This window comes from Tarenaya hassleriana, unplaced genomic scaffold, assembly GCF_000463585.1.
Source record: "Tarenaya hassleriana unplaced genomic scaffold, ASM46358v1 Cleome6, whole genome shotgun sequence".
Taxonomy (NCBI): Eukaryota; Viridiplantae; Streptophyta; class Magnoliopsida; order Brassicales; family Cleomaceae; genus Tarenaya; species Tarenaya hassleriana.
Window position 1 is genome coordinate 2,938,862 of NW_010968505.1, and position 14,681 is coordinate 2,953,542.

The 14,681-nt window shown below is 37.6% G+C and overlaps 3 protein-coding genes across 7 annotated transcripts; 2 read left to right on the forward strand and 1 right to left on the reverse strand.

The window, feature by feature from the left end:
• Positions 1-3,549, forward strand: LOC104799211. 2 transcript variants are annotated; one of them, XM_019200832.1, is made up of 5 exons: positions 1-1,169; positions 1,968-2,143; positions 2,268-2,491; positions 2,575-3,403; positions 3,441-3,549. In XM_019200832.1, exons 1-4 carry the CDS (start codon positions 98-100, stop codon positions 3,389-3,391), a joined length of 2,289 nt encoding a protein of 762 aa, XP_019056377.1. In that variant the 5' UTR covers positions 1-97; the 3' UTR covers positions 3,392-3,403; positions 3,441-3,549. The 2 variants fall into 2 exon arrangements, with proteins under 2 accessions (XP_019056377.1, XP_010519919.1); XM_010521617.2 differs by having other exon boundaries at positions 2,575-3,549.
• Positions 3,550-3,986: 437 nt separating this feature from the next.
• On the reverse strand, positions 3,987-5,755 carry LOC104799213. Its single transcript, XM_010521618.1, has 4 exons — positions 5,610-5,755; positions 4,854-4,905; positions 4,525-4,680; positions 3,987-4,239 (listed from the first exon to the last, which is right to left on the reverse strand). The coding sequence occupies exons 1-3, from the start codon at positions 5,701-5,703 to the stop codon at positions 4,530-4,532; spliced, it is 297 nt and encodes a 98-aa protein (XP_010519920.1). The 5' UTR covers positions 5,704-5,755; the 3' UTR covers positions 3,987-4,239; positions 4,525-4,529.
• Positions 5,756-10,150: 4,395 nt separating this feature from the next.
• LOC104799214 lies at positions 10,151-13,117 on the forward strand. 4 transcript variants are annotated; one of them, XM_010521619.1, is made up of 3 exons: positions 10,151-10,355; positions 11,159-12,174; positions 12,615-13,117. In XM_010521619.1, the coding sequence occupies exons 2-3, from the start codon at positions 11,162-11,164 to the stop codon at positions 12,754-12,756; spliced, it is 1,155 nt and encodes a 384-aa protein (XP_010519921.1). In that variant the 5' UTR covers positions 10,151-10,355; positions 11,159-11,161; the 3' UTR covers positions 12,757-13,117. The 4 variants fall into 4 exon arrangements, with proteins under 4 accessions (XP_010519921.1, XP_010519923.1, XP_010519925.1 ...); XM_010521621.1 differs by lacking the exon at positions 10,151-10,355 and adding an exon at positions 10,688-10,926; XM_010521623.1 differs by lacking the exon at positions 10,151-10,355 and adding an exon at positions 10,688-10,878.
• Positions 13,118-14,681: the final 1,564 nt, after the last annotated feature.

A 14,681-nucleotide genomic window follows, 5' to 3' on the forward strand; every position in this document is an offset into this window, starting at 1 on the left:
CGAAACAGCAACCGAAAAAAAAAAAATATACATTTCTCCCTTTTCCTCTCTCTCTCTCTCTCTCTCTCTCACATTCACTCACTCACTCTGTGCGTCCATGGGGTGTGCACAGTCTAGGGTTGACAATGAAGAGGCGGTGGCCAGATGCAAGGAGCGTCGGAACGTGATGAAGGAGGCGGTGGTGGCTCGCAACGCCTTCGCCGCCGGTCACTCCGCCTACGCCATGGCGTTGAAGAACACCGGAGCTGCTCTCAGTGACTACGGCCATGGCGAATCTGATCAAACCCTAGACCTGTCCGATCACCAGCAGCCGCATCACCACCACCAGCCTGTGGATCCCGCCCCCCAGCCTCCTCCGCCTCCGCCGATCGAAACCCTCCCTCCGCCGCCGCCTCCTCTTCCTAAGTTCTCTCCTTCTCCGATCAAGCGCGCTATTAGCTTACCCACAGAGGCTGTTCGAGGTAGGAAGCTTCGAGCGGCGGATTCCATGACGATTGAGGAGGAAGGGGAAGAAGATGAGGTGGACGAAGAGGAAGGGAAGGGTAGTTCTAGAGCCGGGGTTCGGAAGGTGGAGGAGGAGGAACAGGTTTCGCCGCGGACGCCGGAGAATACTGGGAATGCCGGAAAGCGACCGGAGACGCCGGAGATGGTGACTCCGTCGCCAGCGAATAACATCGCCTGGGATTACTTCTTCATGGTGGAGAACATGCCAGGACCCAGCTTGGACGATAGGGAAATCGGAAACGGGTATGGGCATCGGAACAATGGTCTACATATGAATGTCGAAGAAGATGAGATGTCTGGTGGGTTCCATAAGATCTCCGGAAGCAATGCAGCTGAAGAAATCGAGCCGAAGACGCCGGAGAAAATGATCGAAGAAGAACACGAAGAAGAAGATGATGATGAAGAAGAAGAAGAGGAAGAGCATGTGGTGGCGGAGGCATTGAAGAATAACAAGAAAGGGAAAGCTAAGATTGAGCACTCGAACACGGCTCCTCCAGATTTCCGGAATGTGACTGTCAAATCCGTAACGTCGAACGTGAACCTGATGAAGATTCTGGATGAGATCGATGACCGATTCCTTAAGGCGTCAGAGAGTGCCCAAGAAGTGTCCAAGATGTTGGAAGCAACGAGGCTACATTATCATTCTAATTTCGCAGATAACCGAGGTATGATTGCCGTTTCTCTTTGTTTGATTGGATTTTCTGACCTGGGTTCCTTCCGAGTGAATCTTATTTTAGGGTTCGGGCCCTGAGAAATTCTAAGTCCGACATGATTCTAGTACTGTTTAGACAAATCTCTCTGGTTAAGCTTTTGCCTTGGTGTTTATGATCAGTTCTTACATGGGTTTGCTAAAAATCGAAGCTTTCATCTTCTTCTCAACCCATTTACTCCAATATCACCCCTTCTGCTGAGAAAAGTTTATTAGTACTTAGTATTGGTTGGCTTGAAAGTTAGGTGCTTTTATTAAAAAAAAGAAAAGAAAGAAGAAGAATATGAAGAGGAAAGGGAAAATTTTTTGTAGATCTCGTGAGGTTTTTAGTATATGAATATTCTCTTGAACCTTTTTGTATGTGGAATTGTAGGTTTGTCTAATGTTATAGAACTTTTGCTGAGAATCTAAAATGAACCTTATAGATCTTGCGGTTTCCTCCATTACTTTTTCCTCCAAAAGCCACTAAAACAAAGTTAATGTCTCTGTCTTCCTTCCTTTTTTTGATTCTTTCTGTCGGTTTTGGTGAGAATTTGGAGCTGATGAGTATTGAATTATGGATGCTTAAGCAGGCTTTGCTGCTATCATGATGTCATTATCTTACCAAATGGATCAGAATGCTTTTGGAACTGTTCTTCCTTGGCCATGTTCTTTTGCTAAATACTGCTATAATGGGTATTTTACTTTGTCATGTGCTTCTTGAACAATCTCTGTTTACTTTCTGATCAAATGCTGTCTGATTTTTCCCTTTCAGGATATGTCGATCATTCCGCAAGGGTAATGCGGGTTATAACTTGGAATAAATCGTTAAGAGGTATTTCCAATGGTGAAAGCGGAAAAGATGACCCCGAGTCTGATGAGTATGAAACTCATGCCACTGTTTTGGACAAGTTATTAGCTTGGGAGAAGAAACTCTATGACGAAGTCAAGGTAAATGTCATAAGCCAATATAAGTGATCTTTTTCCGCACCAAAAAAAAAAGTAACACGATGAGTTCTCACTTTGAAAGTTTTTTTTTTGTGCTGCGGTATTTTCGTTTTTTCACGTTCCATAGCAAGGTGAGCTTATGAAGTTAGAGTATCAGAAGAAGGTTTCTTTACTGAATAGGCAGAAGAAACGAGGGGCTAGTGCAGAAACCTTAGAGAAAACTAAGGCGGCCGTGAGCCATCTGCACACAAGATACATTGTCGACATGCAGTCCATGGATTCAACCGTCTCGGAAGTGAACCGTTTAAGGGATGAACAGTTGTACCCGAAACTCGTTTCCCTCGTCCAAGGGTAAGTTCTCATTCAAGAATGGATCTTGCATAATCCCGGAACGTATTTTGGATAACATGATACTCTGAACATGGTATCTGCAGGATGGCAAAGATGTGGGGAAACATGTGCATACACCATGATACCCAGTTAAAGATAGTTGGAGACCTCAAACCCCTAGAAATCTGCGGCTCTCTGAAAGAAACCACCAAACACCACCACGAGCGGACCCGTCAATTCGGAAACATCGTGGAAGAATGGCATGTCCAATTCGAGAGGCTTGTTATGCATCAGAAACAGTACATCAACGCTCTCAACAGCTGGTTGAAGCTCAACCTCATTCCCATCGAGAGCAGCCTAAAAGAGAAGGTCTCTTCCCCTCCCCGACCTCAGCGGCCACCGATCCAAGCCCTTCTTCACACATGGCATGATTGGCTCGAGAAACTCCCCGACGAGGTCGCCAAGTCAGCGATCTCGTCCTTCGCGGCCGTGATCAAAACCATTTTGCTTCATCAGGAAGAAGAGATGAAACTGAAGGAGAGATGCGAGGAGACCCGGAAGGAGTTTCTTAAAAAGAACCAAGCTTTCGAGGAATGGTACCAGAAACACTTGCAGAAAAGAGGACCCGACGAAGCAGAAGGCGGAGAAGATGGAGCAAGCGTGACGAACCCCAAAGACCCTGTCTCAGAGAGAAGGTTTGCAGTGGAGACACTGAGAAAGAGGCTCGAAGACGAAGTGGAAGCGTACCAGAGACACTGTGTTCAGGTGAGGGAGAAATCTCTGAACAGCTTAAAGATCAGATTGCCGGAGCTGTTTCGGGCGCTGTCCGACTATGCTCATGCCTGCGCTGATGCATACGAGAAGCTTAGGATCATAACGCAGAAGGAGAAATCACATGCTGCAGCCGCTGCATCTTCTTGAACTGGTTTTGTTTTTTTTTTTTTTTTTTTTTTGGGGCACGGAGATGGAGTTGTTCTTGTGCTTGTGCTTTTGTCGTTGTATTATTATCTAGTGCCATGACCATGATCACTGCTCAACTCTTTTCAATGGTAGTTTTTAGGCTTGTATTATCCTTTTAACTTGAAGACTGCGTGGCGTTGTATAAGCGAAAAACGTCATGGCATCCGTAAAGAACGTCGCCCATTTTTCCCTCCGTTTGGGCTATAAATTATTAAAAGGATCCATCTTCAATGGCTGGCCCATAATATGAAAAGGCCGATCTTTTGTGGGCCATATGAAAAGTGCATCAGGTGGTCCGGAGAATAACAATACACGCGCGCGCGATGAAATCATCTTTTGGGTAGGATTCTAAAATATCTGAAGTCTTTCCCTTTCCTTTTTTTACCGTCAACCACAAAATTTATGTGAAATGAAATCAAGCTGTGTTTTGTTTTTTCTTTTTTTGCCAGTAACCACAAATTTTATTTACACTTGAGTGAAGTTGCATATATCAGAATTTAAGAGAGATTCTAACCACGGCATTAAAATACAATTAGTATTTTAATATCAGCCTAAATGTATTCTGGGCATGGTTATGTCCATGATCTTTCATCAGGAAAACGAGACGATCCCACGACATTATACCTTTTCTAGATGATTCTTTGCGAGTTATAGCCAGCAGAGGACAAGAGGGAAAAAAACATACAGTAAACCAAACGGCTCAATAATAGCGATATGCCAAAAAGCTCGTACCTCCTTTTTAGCGTTCAATAATGTTGCAATACAAAACAGCACGGTTTGTCGCAGAAGATGCCCGTTCGCGTGAGCCTCTGCTCAAAGTAGAGGATTAGGTGTGAAATCCATGGAATAATACGGTCAATATCGAAACGACTGTTTTACATTGTGAAGTTTAAGTAGCAATCATATACTAGTAAGAGGACAAAACAAGCAGTAACCGATCGAGATTTCTGTCTGGGGGTCAGTTGAGTGTGGATTTGGAATGTTCTTATCAAACTAATGGGACTATAGACGTGGGTTCTAATGGATAATTGTGTACTGTAAAAGCGAAGAAAGAGACGGAAACTGTACAAGTTACCGAGAGTGTTGCGAATTACCGCAGTTAATCTCGGCTGCTTAGCATGTCAAGAATAGTGTAGGCGGCTTTCTGGAACTGTTCTTTCTCATCTTCAAGGACTCGTTTCTTCTCCACAGCATACTCCTTGGATTTCTCAATTTCTTCCTTTATTCCAATAGAATTTTGATCGATTTCACTGCAGGTTTTTGTCAAGCAAGAAACACTTGTATGAAGATGCCACGATGACTGCGGGGGGTAAAACAAACAGGAGCAGGCATAAAACTGTTCAAAACGAACAACATTCATCATCTGAAACCGAGCTACTATGGTGGATTCGCCGAAGCTGTGATGTACTGAGGGTGAACTTACTTGACCATCTTGAGCATGTTCTCCATTGCCATCTGAACTTGCTGTGACATTTCTGCGCTTGTAATTTGTCAACATATCAGCGCTATTTTATAAAATAAAAATAAAATAAAAAAAAGGTCCGTTGTGGCAGAACAAATCCGGAATTCTCTCACAAACTCTGTTAAAATAAAAGAAGTAGGGCATGCTACAATATCATGGATCTGCAATGTATTATCAAGTCCGTAATCCTCGAAGCGCTAAATGATTAATTTCAAGCAACTTCTTCTCTCTGTTGTGCAAGAGAATAGCCTTCAAACGGATTACAAAAATGTAGCAACGATCAAGATTCAAGAACGCAGAATCTGATCTATGTTGCTGGACTTCTAAATCCTATATATCGAGATGCAACCGACGAAAGTGTTTCTAAGTTACACAAACTGCGATAATTTCCATATTCCAGTCGAAATAATTTGAGCCATCTAACTTTTCAAAATTAGCATACAGTGGAAATTTCAATCTAACAATCCATCGCAAGGTTGAGCATGGGGATCATCGCTAACTCATTAGTCGAAACAAACATCTTCCGCTTCACCGACTTGGAGTAAAAACCCAAGGCCTTTGTAAAATCGATTACCAGACTTCGTTTTTCTCGAGCAGATCGCAACTCCAAACGAAAACAAGAGTTCAGAACCGTTGCAAAGAACCCGGAGATCGCGATCACACCAATCAAATGAACGGATATAATACGCATACTCTCGAGAGGAGAAAGCAACAAACCGTATACGAGAGACGACAGATCCGATTCAGCCTCCTGCTCCTGAAGATGATGAACAGTAAGATGATCACCAATCGGTGACGGCGAACCGGTCATTGCTCCTTGAGAGAGAAAGAGAGAGAGAGAGAGAGATTGTATTTGCGAGGGAAAATTTATTGGTCTCTCAGATTTCTATTTTCAAATTCTTAGAAGACGATTAATAATAAAAATTGTTTGGGCCCAGCAAGTACGGCTTGGGCTCATAGTCATACAAAAATCTCTTAACCCACAACATATATGAACTCGCTACATTCCATTCGACCGTATTCACTTCTATAATATAATTCGGTTAGAAATTTATCTATTATTTCATAAATTCGTAACTGACAGCAGATCATGTGAGTCGTATATTCCCTACGTCGTACTCAACCACTGCCTCGTATTAATTATTATAACAGCACGAAAAGGCATAATCAGCCCTTAAGTGAAAATAAATAAATAACATTACCATTAAATAATTCGAAATGATCCGACACACCAACAGCGTATCTTCCGTAAAATCTAACCAAGTCTAGGTTTTTAAAATGTTATCACGATTAAATAATCATACTTCTCCTATCAAATACAAAAAAAAAACATGGGAATTTTTCGGGATGCGTAAAGATTTTGAAAATTCCTATTTATAATGTAAAAGTTACTAATATTTAGAGAGGTCGACCAAAGCGCACCGTATCAAAGTTGACACGTGCGTACGTATAGATGAATCTCAACCGTCGATTCAGCGTCTGTTTCGTTTAGAATCTTCGAATATTCGCCGTTCGATCTTACACGGACACTAGTCAAGCTTGGACACGTGTCTATCTAAGGAGGTTCAGACCGAATAATGAGGGAAAAAGAGAAAGGGCAAAGCTGAGTCAGCAAAAAACGACAAAAAAAAGTGATAGAGGTAAAGAATTATGCTATTCAGATTTTTTAACCATTGGTTCACTGATCAGGTTACTGACCCAGTCCACGTGGCATATATAAGGACAACAGCCGTTAAATTGGTCCGTTGCCCACTTCCCAGCGGACCGGACCGTCAACGAAAAAAAAAACGGAATTTATCGATTTATTTAAAGACGTAATTTGGCACTAAACAAGTGTTTTTATAATTTATCTCATTTATTGTATTTTCTTTGTTACGATTCAGTATGAAAACTTGGTCTACAGCATGGGCGGATCTACTTGCACATAAGTGGGGGCACATGCCCCCATTCACATTTTTAAAAAAAGAAATATTACTTATAGTTTTAATTAAATTATAACAATGCCCCCAGTAAAAATTAAGTGGTGCCCCCTCATTTTTTTAACCCTAAATCTTTTTTTTTCAATTTTTTTTCTACCAATTTTACATTCTCCTTCATTTTTTTATATTCTTTACCAACTCCAAATTAATTCTGTTTAATCTTTTATCAAATAAAAAAATAAAAATCCAATAATAATCAAATCCAAAAAACTAAAACCAACAAAAATATGTAAGTATTCTGGATTTTATTTTAAATATTTTTTTTATCTTTTATTCATTTATTTCTAAATATCTATCATATTAATAAATTTGTTTTTATACAAATCTCATAATTGATTTAACAGAGAAATCTATTGAGAAATTTCTCAAAAAAATTTACAGTGTCCAAAATTTAATGATCTATTTAACGGAATAAATTCAAAATTGCTCATTTATATGACAGTTTTTAGTCATGTTAAAATAACTTTGCGTAATCGGATTGGTGATCAGCCTTTGAGTGATTTTCTAATTTGTTTTATTGAAAAAAATATGTTTGAGATAATTATAAATGAAGTTGTTAGGGATAGATTTAAAAAAATGAAAGATCGGAGAATTTAGCTATATAATGAAAAATATTTTTCTGATAATATATTTTTATTAGTTTTTTATATTTTATATCATATTTATATTTGTTGCCCCCGTTGAAAAAAATTTCTGGATCCGCCACTGGTCTACAGTTCAAATTTAAAATCCGGCAGAGATGAAATGCTCCTACAACTTTTATATATTAGTTTTTTCTTTTTTAAACGATATGTTATTAATCTTCTTCTTTTTAATATAAATATCATTTCAAGAATTCGCGGAGAGAATAATGAATATTAACAATTAGTTTACCAAACAATATTAATAATTAATTGTGGCGGAGAATCTTTGACACATAAAATTTTACTAAAACATTATACTGATTATAATATTCATAATTTTGATAGTTTGTTCTTCCAAATGAATAATTTCATTATTAAATTATCTACTATTTCATAAAAATGGTTAGGTCAACAACAAAATCTTAATGGATCTAATTTTGTTTTAAACTATGAGCAAATCATTTATATAAATAGAAGTTGGGCTAATTTATAATATATAGTTAATCAAAATCTGCTAAACATTAAGAATTAGGAACGAGGGTTAAAAACTTTAAGTATTTTTAAAATAATTAACAAATTTATTTAAAAATCCTATTCATAAATATTATTTAACACGGGGGGGGGAGTCTGGACCGGGGGTTGGTCAACTTGCTTGGCTTCTCGTTATGTCAGCTAACGCTTGATAACTGTATCTCTTTTTTTTTTCAAGCCAATTGTGTTTTTTTTTTATGTAATGCTGTTTATAACGCCGTTTGTCTCTGGGCCTGAGGCCGTCACCGTTTGTTAGCCTCTTTAGAAGCACATACCACGTCACCTTTTTTGTCGTTTTATGATACCAAAGAAAAAAAAATTGTATATTTTATTTTATTTTAATGAGGCCTTTCTGGGAGACTCGTACTTGCCACTAAATTCCTAATTTATTTTTTTTTGTCCACTTAATTAAATAGCTATAAAACATTTACTGCGGAGTGGCAATATCTACTGTTCTAATTACTATGTATGATTAATTTCTATAGAAGTTGGTTTTGTATAATGGAAATTTAGCAACCATAATCTTATACTAAAAAATTTTTGTTTACTATATCACTAGTTTTTTCTGCATTCAACGTACGATTAATTTATACTCGGTATTTAAATTAGATAATTCAGTTGGAAAACCCTAAAAAATCATTAAAATTTTAAAATATTGGATTAAATTTTAAATATCTATTATATACTAAAATTAGTCGAAAAATATCTTCTGTGTATTAATGACAGTATTCTTAATTTGTAACTTATATAGAAAGACCTCATGCAGGGCCACTTTGGGTGGGAAAAAATGGGAAAATAAAACTAGAAAGGACAAAACATAATTGTTTGGTTTGGATTCCGTCATTTGGAATTAAACCAAGTGTCATTATTCAATGGTGCTTCCTTTATAGATTCTGATGTTGACATAAGTGGAAGTTTCCAAAGAATAAAAAATTAAATGATAAATTAAAAAATATATAAATTAAGAAAACAGATATTTATACGGTTTAATTGAGATTTAAAAGGTAACTTCGTTATACAAATATGGGAGAAAATGACGGATGGCAAAAAGTAAAGCGCAAAAGGAAAATTACATGAAAAAAACCAAAAAAAACATTATAATTAACAATTAATACTTTCATTTAGATTCAACAAAAAAAAATACTTTCATTTAGATTAAAAAAAAAGGGAGCTGAGGTGTATAGAACCATATATTTTATTGCATATTATGGGGGAAAAAGAAACAAGGAAAAGACCGGCTTGGTTTAACGTTTTGGTTTTCAGAATTTTTACAGTTACCTTATTGTTCAATATTTTCAAACAAGTCCAACATTTTACTTTAAATACAAATTTGGAAATCATATTACTTTCTCAAATTACAATTTTTAATACATATTTTTAAAATAAACTAATTTCTTATATAAATGTAAGGTGATTTTATTTTTTTTTTAAATTTGAATATGATATTATAAAATTTTAAAATTTACTAATACATGAAATTTTATTCGCATTTTTTATAAATTATAAAATAAGTAAATTATTAATATATAAAAATATTTATGTTACAAATTATTATGAAAATCTATTTAAATATATTTAATCACCTTAAAGAATTATTTGAAAAAATTAGAAAAGTAAATATTAAAATTGAAATTATCGAGATAATTATAAAAATAATTAATTGATATGAATATTTGTTATAAATAAGAAAAAATAATATCGAGTTTAGTTATTTTTATTTCCAAATCTGAGTTTAAAAAACGCGGGAGTAGGCGATACCGTACGATTTACGCTAAATCTCAAATTTTAGCGCGAATTATAAACGAACAATAAAAGAAAGTTTTTGCTTTGAATAAAATGAATACGGTAAATTCTCTTTAACTAAAAAAATTGGCTATATGAAAATCGAGTGGAACATTATGACCAAATTTATAACCGTATACATGGCATAGCAAAAGAAGTATTAATATCGAACGACCGGTTTAGCCCGGTACTTGAAAACCGAGTGGGTTTAAATGGTCACATACAGAAAGTTGGTGGACTAATAGGAAAATAAAATATAAAAAAAGCTAACATTTTTTTTTATATTTCCCTATATATACCGCAGTACGGACACTTCTGAGAGAGTGCCATCGTCAAGCGTGAATTCTAGAGAGAGAGAGAGAGGGAGGAAGAGGTGTTTGAGAAGCTTGGTGCGCTGATTTTGAGGGGAGAGCGAGGAGTGCCTCGCAAGGCTTGCACAGTGACAGACGACGGCTTGCATTGTGCTATTTCTCTGCCATTTCTGGGTTCTTCTTCTTCTTCAAGAGCTCGTGAAAATTTTCAGAGGAAAAGAAGAGGAAGGCAACGAGGTAACTTTTCCTGTTGAAAATTTTTCGTCTCCTGTTTGAATTTGACGTCCTGGGTTCCTCTCGATGGCACAGTTCCGTGAGAAATTCTCTAGATTGTGCAGCGTCTTCTTTATGGCTTGTCACTGTTTATGTTTATTCTAAGCTAAGGAATCTGTTCCGATGTTTAACTCTCGATGATCGTTTCTTCTCTACATAATCAAATACTCTTTGTACATATACATATACATATATATATATGTATATATATATAATATCCTCATGTTCTATATGGATAATTCCTTTGCTTTGAGAATTGCTTTGAACTCCCTTTTGGAATTTCTCATCTGGGCGCTTGTTCTTTCGAGGGCCTTGTTTGCTTGTGATTTCAGACTCCGTTTCGTTGGCTCGTTTCATTCTTTTTCACTTTCCCGTGTGTTCTGTATAAGATATCGACGAGCATAAACTTTCTGCCATTGCGGTTCACTCGAACGATCAATCTCTAGTTGATAAACCATTTCCCTGAAGCCCTTTGGCCCTTCAATCGGTTAGAAAATTCCTTGGTTTTCGTGTACGATGATCCGTATGATACCCTGTAATGTTTTTTCCTCTGATCTCTCAATGCACATTCACAAACTAAGTTATGCGTTCATACATGTTAGTGCCCGTGTGTGAAATTCAAATCGAGTTAGATATTGTCCGTTTGATCGATGCTGCACTTGGATTGGTGATTCTCATGGGTATCGGCATCTTTTCACTGATTCAGACATGTTCCCGGTCATTGGATCGATAATTCAGCTCATATTTTTTGTTTTATTTTGACCCAGACAATGCTGAGGAAGAGGAGCAGGTCCAATCAGAAACATCAAATGGTGTCTGCTTCGGAATCTTTTCCGGTACAATCTGAGGTCTCAAGGGTTAAGAACCACAGGAAAGGCTCATTTTTCAGCATCCCGAGCCTGTTCGTGGGTCTAAGCAACAAGGGTACATCCGACAATGATCCAGCTTGGAGCCCTAATTCCCCTTTGGATTTCAGGTTGTTTTCGGGTTTCGGGGCCCCATTTGCTGGATCCTCAAAGGCAGCCCACCATGTGCATCAAAAGAGTTGGGATTCTGGGAAAGTAGGTTTGAGTATTGTGGATTCTCTCGAGGATCGCACCGATGAATCGGGGAAGGTTCTTCGATCATCTGAGAGTAAGAACATCCTTTTCGCCCCTGGAATGCGGTTTGGTTACCCCATTTGCCCGAAAGGTGTTGAAAAGGCTCATGAACAGAAGAATCCTTGTCCGAAAGATTACCCTGTTTTCCCTAAAACCCTTGCCAAGACTCCAACCAAAGATGATGAGCTTGGTTCTGTATTTGAGACCAAAGACAATCCGATCAAGCAGGACCCTGTTTGCTCGCTGAGTTCTTACGGTGCAAAGGGCTCTTCTTCTGGAAACTCTGAGGTGGGGAAGGATACTTACCAAGCCATTGCCTCTAAACCTGATATCCTTCCACACCTTCCGAGTTTGGACGGCTCTCCTCTGAAGCAAAGCTTGGAATCTCTTAGTGGGTGTATGGACCCGAATTCGGAAAGTGAGATTGAGCTCTCGGAGGCTTATACTTGTATCATTTCTCATGGTCCTAACCCCAAAACCACTCATTTTTACGGGGATCGTGTTTTGGAAAATTGGGATACTAATGCTTTGAACGAAGGTTTTCGCTACAAGGAGCAAAAGGGTTTCGCAGTTGTTTCAATGCCTTTCACGAAACTAGCTGATGTTGTCCCACCCGAAACATTCTTGAGCTTCTGCACCTCCTGTAGCAAGGGCTTGCAGGGAAAAGCCATATACATGTACAGGTACTCATATCTCTCAACCTAGTACACTTTAGAGCCTCGTGCATGATATGTCTACCAACGGTTAGAGAGCATAGTTGCCATTGTATGAACCCTTTTCAGTAGTATAGATTCAACACTAACACTGTAGCTAAATTCCTGAATGCGAAGTACGTAGTCACGAAATCACGGTTCGTTGCTATCAATGAATCGATATGTTAAGTAATAAAAAGAAGAAACCTTGCTTCAGGAGCAAATGGATAAAGAAATGCTAAGTACCCGAATAGCAAAACCTTAAAAGTTTGATTCTTTCCGGATTTTGTGTAACGTTCATGGCAATCAACATTACTTCTTTCAGTTTCAACGAAAACATACAGCCAGTATAAACATGTTCTTTACTAACTTTCAAGCGATGGAATGGAAACCGATGACGTTTTCTTGGTCGGGATATGAAACTATTGCAGAGGTTGCATAGCTTTTTGCAGCGAGGAGTGTCGTTCAAAGGAGATTCTTGCGGATGAGAGAATGGATGAAGCAGCAGTAGCAGCAAAGTCTGTCGTTTCAGACAACGGCTGTAAGGACCTGTCTGGAAAGGGGAAGAAGTAGAAGAAACAGAAGCAGGAGAATGATAATGGCGATGCGATCCTTGAAGTGGGTTCGACGAGCCTTTTGGTTTCAAATTTTTTTTCCCGCCACCTTTTTTTTTTCCCAGACCATTCTCCATGATCATAGGAGCTCAATTCGAAGGTGGAAGCTTTTGACTGCTGAGGTCATCCGTTCATGAAAAAGAGCTGCTGTTTCTTTTTGTGTTTCTTGAGTTGGCGGCCATGGATGATCCTTTTGTTTTTTTTCCTGAAGAAGACAAACCGTTTTTCTTTTCATATGTTCATATGGGTCTTTTGGTTGGTCATTCTGATTTCGAACTTCAAAAAAATGGAAAACATTCCCTTAAATATATTATTTAATATGCTTTTTTCTTATGTTAAATTTAAGATCTTTGTGGTGATTTTTATTTGGATGATTTTTTTCCCCACCTCTGATTTTTTTTTAAAAGTTGGGGTGAACATTCAGGATAGTTTACTTATTATCATATTCCGAATTAGGGATGGGCACGGTTGACCACCGCGTTTTTTTTTGGATAAAAAAAATGGTATTATCTTACAACATTCGGATACTCGTTAGATGGATATCCGCGATTAAATTAAAGGTATCCAGAAATATCCATATCTGTGTATATAATATTTAGGGGTAATTTTATATAAATATCTGAACTTTTATAAATTCCCAAATAAATACCTAAACTATAAAACTTTCAAATCAATATATGAACTTTTCAAAATTTTTATATAAATACCAAACTTTTAAAAAACTTCCAAATACAAAATTTTCGTTGACAGCGTTAATCGGCAGAGTCATCGAATTCCGTTATAAATTAAACGGCTTTAATGGATTTTGGTTGTATTTGGAAGTTTTTTAAAAGTTTTGGTATTTATATGGAAGTTTTGAAAAGTTCAGGTATTGATTTGAGAATTTTATAGTTCAAATACTTATTTATGAATTTTGTAAAAGTTCAGGTATTTATATGCGATTATCCCTAATATTTATCAATTTAAAATTAAACAAATATCCAAAAAAATTATATATATTTTGATTTAAAAATAGATTTAAAGTTTGAAATTATTAAAATATTAAAATATACATAAATTTCTAGAGTTTTATTTTATTTATATATACGGGTACCCAGTGGTGTCCGTTTTCTAAATCTTTGAATCCCGATCCGAACTTATCATAAGGATTTTCTATATTTTAGTACTCGTTTTTCGAGTACCCGTAAAACCGGGTATCCGCAAATCCGCCAATAACGGATTTAAATGTCCAGCCCTATTCCGAATTTGAATGGTTTGTAATTTGCTGTTTTCATATTCCAAATATTCGGTTATTCATAAATAAGTGGAGGAGCGAAAAGAGAGGGTGAAGAAGATGATGGAGAGACAGAGATGGAGGAAGACACCAAGAAGTGGAGAGTATAAGGTATTGAGAAGAATGTATGAACGACTGTATTGTATTATTGGAGGAGAAGGAATATATAGATATATGTACAAGCTCTTAACCCTAGTGTATAAGGCAAGAAACAAATAAGGGAAGTATAAATTACAATAATATGTATATCTTTCTAAACGCCCTCGCAAGATGGGTCACCGTCAGTGAGGCCAATCTTGGAGCATAATGTGGTGAACAATGGTTGTGGTAATGGCTTCGTAAGAAAGTCTGCAAGTTGGTCATTTGCACTGACGTGAGCAACGCGTAGAGTGCCATTCTGAATCTGTCCACGAACGAAGAGGTAGTCTAGGGCAAGGAATTTCATTCGGAAATGGAAGACCAAGTTGGCGCTGAGGTAGGTTGCCTCCTAGATTGTCGCATTAAATAGATGATGGTTGCGACAATGCGATGCGGAGCTCGGACATTAGGTTGAGTAGCCACTGTGGTTCAGCGGAGGTGTTGGCAACAAAGCGGTACTCTGCCTCAGTGGA

Coding starts and splice junctions, on each gene's coding strand:
- LOC104799211 (XM_010521617.2), top strand. CDS start 98: ATGGGGTGTGCACAGTCTAGGGTTGACAATGAAGAGGCGGTGGCCAGA. Junction 1,170..1,967: donor TAATTTCGCAGATAACCGAG/GTATGATTGCCG, acceptor TTTCCCTTTCAG/GATATGTCGATCATTCCGCA. Junction 2,492..2,574: donor CTCGTTTCCCTCGTCCAAGG/GTAAGTTCTCAT, acceptor TGGTATCTGCAG/GATGGCAAAGATGTGGGGAA.
- LOC104799213 (XM_010521618.1), bottom strand. CDS start 5,703: ATGACCGGTTCGCCGTCACCGATTGGTGATCATCTTACTGTTCATCAT. Junction 4,906..5,609: donor TCTGTCGTCTCTCGTATACG/GTTTGTTGCTTT, acceptor TTACAAGCGCAG/AAATGTCACAGCAAGTTCAG. Junction 4,681..4,853: donor AACATGCTCAAGATGGTCAA/GTAAGTTCACCC, acceptor AAAAACCTGCAG/TGAAATCGATCAAAATTCTA.
- LOC104799214 (XM_010521619.1), top strand. CDS start 11,162: ATGCTGAGGAAGAGGAGCAGGTCCAATCAGAAACATCAAATGGTGTCT. Junction 12,175..12,614: donor AAAGCCATATACATGTACAG/GTACTCATATCT, acceptor AAACTATTGCAG/AGGTTGCATAGCTTTTTGCA.